We start from the raw sequence: 7,431 nt of genomic DNA, 5'->3' as shown, positions 1-7,431 counted from the left end.
AGGATATGTGGGTCACCTGTGTGCTCCTCTCACTCTTCTCTTGCGGTGGCTGTGCCGGGTTTCTCTCTGAGAGCTGCTACGTGCTGATGGAAGAGAAAGGTCCAGTGTGTGTAGAAATCAATTCAATGTTCAGTTGTATTTATACAGCACCTTTTACAGGTGGTGCTTTACAGAGCCTGACCCCCGAGCAAGCAGACAGACCCAGTCTGTTGGGTTCTGTTTACAGCGACTTCAAGGGGAACCAGAACCAGAACCAGAAAGGGGAACGACTGCATGCTCAGATCGCTCCTCGCTTCTTCCCATGTTAACCTGCTGGCAGTTATTTCTGTTTTAGACTCTGTGCCGTTCACAACTGCAACAGAAGTCCTTCTGTTCTTTTCCATGATGACTTTGTGTACAGTCTCTTTTCTGTCTCTTTCGGTCTCTCAGTGCCTTAGCCATAAGCATATCATACCTGTTACTGTTTCAACAGTCAGCATGCATTGGTTAAAATTACATTTAAAATGGACCATACACTGTACACAGTAATAATGTATTTTAGATATTTGGTGTGTTATATGTTTCTGTTATTGCCTGCATTTAAATAAAGGTATCTCTTTAATGATCCAAACAAAGACTGCAGTTGAATGTCCTGTAGTGTGAGCTACTTCAAGGTAGGGTAGGAGGTTTTGAAAGCTCAGCGAGAGTCAGCCAGATTTTGAAAGTAAACACACGCCCCTTTCTCTCGGAGCTCACCCCGAAGCCACGCCTCCCAACCAGTCTGTGTCGGCCATCATGCACGTACCTCTCTGGTGCTCAGAGCAGGAAGAGAGTGACAACCAGCCAATACTCCGAGCAGGGTCCACCTGGAGGATTGGCTGATGTTTTAAAGGTTTTAAACGTTTTAAAGCGAAACTGCCGAACTAATCGGTTGCTATTGGACTGTAAAGAGAAGTTATACTAATTTAACAAAAAGAGCATCAGAAGGAAACCTCCTACCTGACCTTTAACTTTAGTCAGTATTTGTAAAAATACTCCTGATTTTAAAACTTATGAAATATAATAAAACTGTTGCTGATTGTATGTTAATATTAGCAAGATCTGAAAAATCACAAACTGTAGACAGGGTTGACCGGACGGTTTTCAAGGGACAGTCTGTGTTTCCTGTAGCTTTTGGTTGAGTCTGTTGGTTGTCAACCTCTGTAATAAACCTCCCTTCTCTGTGCAGACTGACCACAACAGCCAATCACAACACCTGCTGTCATATGATCCAGCTCTCCTGATCACTGGAGGTCCTTTATCAGACCACTGTCACTGGCCTGTCATATGTTGGTGGTGGAGTGCGTGGTGGAGAAGTTATCCATGCGAAATCGAACCCCCTCGCCTTTGGGTGGTGGTGGGTACAGGAACTGGCAGCTGAAGACCTGGCGGCAGGCCTTGCGAAAGTTCTCAGAGAGGAAAGCATAGAGGATTGGGTTCACACAGGAGTTTCCATAGGACAGGCAGTGTGACACAATACGGAAGGCAAAGGAGGCGTCGTTCAGGGGGAAAGTGCCGAACTCCACCCACATGACAATGATGTGGTGGGGCATCCAGCAGATGGTGAAGGCAGCAACGACCAGGAGGACCGTCTGAGCCGTCTGTAGGGTTACACACATTAGTTAAGTCAGAAACAGCATCAAACAGACTCCTTTGGTTCTCTTACAGCTAACGGTGACTGTTCTGCTGCAATGAAACAGAAACAGATCGTGTTCTCCTATGATGGAGCTGGGACATTCAGAGCTTTATATGTAAGGAGAACTTTAAAGTCTATTCTAAATGTTACTGGGAGCCAGTGAAGACAAGCTAGAACAGGAGAGACATGAACCATCTGTCTGATTCCTGTCAGAACTCTAGCTGCTGCCTTCTGGATCAGCTAGTCCTGCACAGGGCCCGGGTGCAGTTTCTGGTCCTTAACTGACCATTAACTAACAACAGGGATCTCAGTCATGTGAGTTCCAGATGTAGGAAGAAGCCATTCGGGGGACGAAACATCTTCAAAATGCAATTCTTGAGTCCAGCTGTCTCCATTTAGACTCTCAATTCTATATGGCAGTATATTTAGCATTATATCAGTATCAGAACTCATCTCCAAACTCACAACATTCAACTTTTACACAATCACATTTCCACCCATGCCCCATGAGCCGCCCACAGCCCTTATGTGTTTATACAGGATGAGTTCATGTCTAAATTGAATCCAGTTTAAAGAGACTCTTCTCCCACACGAGCAGCTGGAGCTTCATGCTAAACCTCCCTGTGTTCATCGAAACATGGAGCCTTCTAAATCCCCCCTTACCAGATATGTCTTAATTTGAAAGGCAGCGTTTTCCTCATGTTTTCATCTGAAACATGTTCAAAGATTTGTTCAGGTGATTCCCAGGCTGACCTGATGGTGGCAGTGCTGTCTCTGTTCTGATGTCTCACTGTCAATGTGTCTATATGTGTATCTGTGTGATTCACTGTTTCTGTGTGTGTAAAGTTGTGTCTAATATGTACACTGAGCACTTAAAGAACACACTGTGACTGCAAGTCAGTCCCACTTCTGTGAAACCAGCCCGTCCAGTTAGGATCAACACTGATTGTGGATCAGTTCCAGCTGCTGTTGACAGACAGACCTATAAAGGAGAGGTTCTGCAGGTGCTGACCACAGACCAGTTCTCTGCTCTCATCCTTTCTGCCTGATGTTTGATCACTTTTGCATTTTGTCAGTTCTCTCAGCCCTAGAGGTAGCATGAGGTGGTGTCTACAACCACAGAAGCTGCTCAGGTAGTGTAGCTCATCCAGGATGGAGATGGAGAGCATGGAGGAGACAGGCCAGTACACCAGGAGACGTGAAGGGGCCGTAGGAGGGCAACAACCCAGCAGCAGGACCGCTACCTTCTCCTTTGTGCAAAGAGGAACAGGAGGAGCAGGAGGAGCCAGAGCCCTGCAACAGGACCTCCAGCAGGCCACTGACATGCATGTTTCTGCTCAGACTGTCAGAAACAGACTCCATGAGGGTGGTATGAGGGCCCGATGTCCACAAGTGGGGCTTGTGCTTACAGCCCAACACCGTGCAGGGTGACAGACGTGACAGAGTCTGAAGACGCCGTGGAGAACGTTCTGCTGCCTGCAGCCTCCTCCCCATCATGACTGGTTTGGTGGTGGGTCAGTGATGGTGTGGGGCGGCATTTCTTTGGAGGGCTCATTCTGACTTGTCTTGAGAATTTCCACTCAAGCTGGATCAGCCTGATTGTCCACTTTTATTTTGAGCATGGTTCCAAATCCAAACCTCCATGGGTTAATAACTTTGATTTACATTGATCATTGATCATTTATGTTATTTTGTCCTCAACGTATTCTACTGTGTAATGAAGCTCTTAGCGCAAGTTCAATCAGGAAGACTATCTTCACTCTTTCATCACTTCTTCCAACCACCTCTCCCTCATCATCCTCCTCGCACTTATCTCTCCTTCTCCCTCGCCCCTTTTCTCTCTCTCTGCCTCCCACTTAATCAGCTGGTTAATATAGAGCAACTCCCCCACCAATCAGCGGCCGAGCCGTCCCTCTCCTGCCCTATCACTGCTCAGCAAATCATTTAAAATTTCTCCGTCTCCTCTCCAGCTGTCTTTCAGATCGATTTTGGCAACCCTCCTCCACCCCAAGCACCATCAGTTCCTCATCAGGACAAGGCCTCTTATCTCCTGCTCTTCTGCTCCTTCACCACCACCAGGTCTAGACCCGGGGGGATTCCTGTCTAAGCGGCCTCATCTCCTGTCCTTTCCCCCTTCGGATGTCGGTCATCGCATCGGGGTCTAGAACGCCAAAGCACAATTCATTCATTCATTGTACTTCAATAAATACTTTCTCATCTAAACATCTAGTCTCTTCTGATTGAAATGAACCGGGGACAGTTCGGATTCCTCTGTTACCGACGTTCTTCCTTGTGTGTTGTTGACTGCTGGCTGTAACACTTTATTAAGGTTTATCGGTCTCGGCACCATAAAAGCCTTTAGTTTGATTTAATGTTAGATATCGCTGCAGGAAAACTAATGAAGGGCCGTGTCAACATTTCCTCATTGTGTTGATAGAGAGACGACACGCCTGATGAATGAGGACAAACATGAGTGTTATTAATGCCCCCCTGCTGTGAATAAAGTTTCTCTTCAGAGGGAATCTCCTCTATTCTTGGCCTGCTGTCTAAATATTTACCAGCTGCCTTTGTTCCCGCTCCGCTGACCTGAGCAGCCACAGATCTGCTGCTGCAGACTGTCCGAGGCGACAGATTTCTGCCGCGCTGCAGCACGCCTGCACACTGTCGCCTGCCAACAGGAAGAGGAAACACTTCTTGCCTCTGATGTCTTTGCCTGGTCGTTCATGGCTGTGATGTCACGTCACCTGCTAATCCACACACCTGTGATGTCACATGTCATCTGATTGTGACGTCACACTCTGGACCCTTGGGACACACCAGAGAACTGCTGCCAGCACAGTCTGCTCAGAGTAAATCCTAAATATGGTGTAATCATGTGAACAAAACTGCTTCTGACCCGCCGGTCCAAACCCCTCCAGAACTCTGCAGGCTGATGCTGAGCTGTTCAATGTTCAGCTCTATAACATAGACATACATATATAAATGTGAAAAACACGCCGTTATCAAAGCAGATTCAAATATTTTAAACCCAGCCAGAGCAGCTCCATAATCCTGACAGTGTCACACTGCATCCATCATCATCATCACCATCACCACCCACAGCTCCAACTGGAAACACACCCTGTAGCAGCTGTTTCTGACAGGAAACGACTAAAGTTTATAGTGACGATTTAACGTTTAAGTGCTTCCACGGAAACAGAGGCAGAGCAGAAGAATCATGAACAGACAGCGTCTGACAGATAAACGCTGTGACAGTGAACACACAGGAGGAGAAGGAGGAGGAGGAAGGCCACCTTTCTTTTGGAGCGCTCCGACTTCTTTGACATGTTCTTCATTTTCTTATGAAGATGAAATAAAACCTGAAAGGAAAAACAAGAGATCTGATTAATTTTTAAAAATGTAATCAATCATTTCAGTGATCAGAATCTGATCTGCAGACAAAGGTCTTTAAATACACTCCTGATTTTATACATACACCCCTGATACTATTATTTCAACACTATTGGTTATTCATCAGCTAACAGGTGCTAATCAGGTAACACATCTTTTTGTTTTGATCCTGATGTATACTGTTGCCATGGACACGGAACTGAAGGAGAATATGAATGAATCATTTGTTCAGATAGAAAACACGTGTAGGTAGAGACATTATAAACGGAATGAACTGAGCAGTTGTCTTGTGTATAAACCCTCTGAAACACCTCATTCACTTCAGATTATATGAATGTACAACACAACTCTGCAGTGACCCGCTTCACTGGGCTTTATTTTGAAACGCCTGAGCGCGCACCGCCGCAGGATTTTACGCACAGGTTTTACGATCAGCAGGACTTTGTGCGCGCCCTTTGCTCTGTTATTAATGCTTCTTTTACTGCAGGAAGAAATGGCGCCCTTACATTTTGCCTTTTTCACTAACCTTGGCGTAGCAGCAGCTGATGAGCAGCAGCGGCAGCAGGTATCCCAGCAGCAGGATCGTCACCTTGTAGGCGCGCTTGGACATCCCGGTCCAGTTCTCCCAGCAGAATGTGCTGTTTGGGGCCGTAGGGTGGTTGGTGACGACCTGATGCTGGGCCACCGGAACCGAGCATACTAAGGAAAGCGTCCAGATGACGCACAGCCCGAACAGGACGTTCTTGCGGCTCCTTACGCATGGGGAGTTCTTGGAGCGCACCACGGCTATGTAGCGGTCCACGGACATGGCCACGAGTGTGAAGATACTGACCAGCATGCTGACGGTAGAGAAGTAGTGTCCGAACTTGCAGAGGAAGGCCCCGAATACCCACTCGGGCAGAGAGTAGATGGTTGCGTGGATGGGGACGCAGAAGAGGAGGAAACTGAGGTCCGCGACGCTCAGATTCAGGATGAAGATGTTGGTCGGACTGAGGGCGCGCCTCCCCATTCCTCCCCTACCGCTTCCTCCGCTGCTGAACCGCACCTTCCCGATCACCACCATCACCAGAGAGTTGCCCACCATCCCCACCACGAAGATCAGCCCGAAGACCACCGGCACGATCACCGCCTCCGGCCCGGGTCCGCCGCCTGCCACCGCTGTGCCGCCGGCCGGCGCCGCTGACCGGTTTGACACCGGGAGGTCAGCCCAGCCGGAGGAGTCGTTTGCCGCCAGTAGCATGCTGGAAGCTCCCGGCAGCCCGGAGGGTTAGAGATGAAGTCGTTGGCAGACTGAGCGAAAGACCAAATCCATGATCCGGATCAGACACGTCCAGCAGCAAACTGCTGGAAACATGGCAGGTTCGCGCAAAGCCCCACTGACTGCTTCCTTTCAGGGACTTTCAAAGTAAAACCACGGTCAATGAAAGAAAACATCCAGACAGGCAGAAGTTGATTTCTTAGTTTGTTATGTTGATAGTTTTATAATTATTTATAAGGAAGCTTATTAAGAGTCCAGACAAACACAACAGTGTTATAAATGATATAAATCAGAGACACAATGAGAGGATTCACGATGATGTCACTTCCTGTTTCACATCAGCACAGACGTTTCTGAGTTTTTTGAGATGTGGGAGATTTTTCACAGTAATTTTAAAGAGTTCTATAAAAAGTTTTTCTGACACAGACACTACACACAGACCCCCGGCTGCTCTAGGACACTTTGATGCTCTCAGGAGGACTGAGCTGGCTGAAGGTTTGACTTCACACTCTTCCTGTTGATATAACCATCAGAAGGTAAACGTGATAAAATGAGGCATGATCAGGAGGACAGAAGGTGACAAGACAATGTGTTCCCAGTCAACACAGTTCATTTCCGGTCTGATAGTTTATGATATCACACATTTAATAACGTGTGTTGCTCTGTCAGTTCAAAGTCAGAGGATCCGTCTCAGAGTTGCAGCTGATAGAGCAGAAACCTTTCAGAAGCACAAGCTCCAGAGTGGTTACCATAGAGACAACCAGAGGAACTTTGACATTTGTCCTGTTTCAGTTAGAGACATCAGCAGCTGATGTAGTGATTGTATTGGCAGACAGATGAGTTTAAAACTTCCAATGCTCTGCGGGGTGATAAATGTTAAAGGTCGGGTAGGAGGTTTCCTTCTGATGCACTTTGTGTTAAATCAGTGTAACTTCTATTTACAATCCGACAGCAACCGATTAGTTCATCAGTTTCTCATTAAAATGAAGAATATGAATCATCTGAAGCTATAAAACATAAAAACATCATCAATCCTCCGGGTGGACCCTGTAGGAGGATTGGCTGGTTGTCACTCTCTTCCTGCTCTGTGCACCAGAGAGGTACGTGCATGATGGCCGAAGTCACAGAC

General features: G+C 47.1%; 1 protein-coding gene across 1 annotated transcript; it reads right to left on the bottom strand.

Moving 5' to 3' along the window:
• Positions 1–909: 909 nt before the first annotated feature.
• On the bottom strand, positions 910–6,384 carry galr1b (galanin receptor 1b). Its single transcript, XM_028402185.1, has 3 exons — positions 5,571–6,384; positions 4,948–5,013; positions 910–1,619 (listed from the first exon to the last, which is right to left on the bottom strand). Exons 1-3 carry the CDS (start codon positions 6,282–6,284, stop codon positions 1,302–1,304), a joined length of 1,098 nt encoding a protein of 365 aa, XP_028257986.1. The 5' UTR covers positions 6,285–6,384; the 3' UTR covers positions 910–1,301.
• Between the last annotated feature and the right edge of the window lie 1,047 nt (positions 6,385–7,431).

This window comes from Parambassis ranga, chromosome 3 (genome assembly GCF_900634625.1).
Source record: "Parambassis ranga chromosome 3, fParRan2.1, whole genome shotgun sequence".
Classification (NCBI taxonomy): Eukaryota; Metazoa; Chordata; class Actinopteri; family Ambassidae; genus Parambassis; species Parambassis ranga.
Note: the sequence above shows the minus strand (reverse complement) of the source record. Positions and strands in the feature narration are given on the sequence as shown.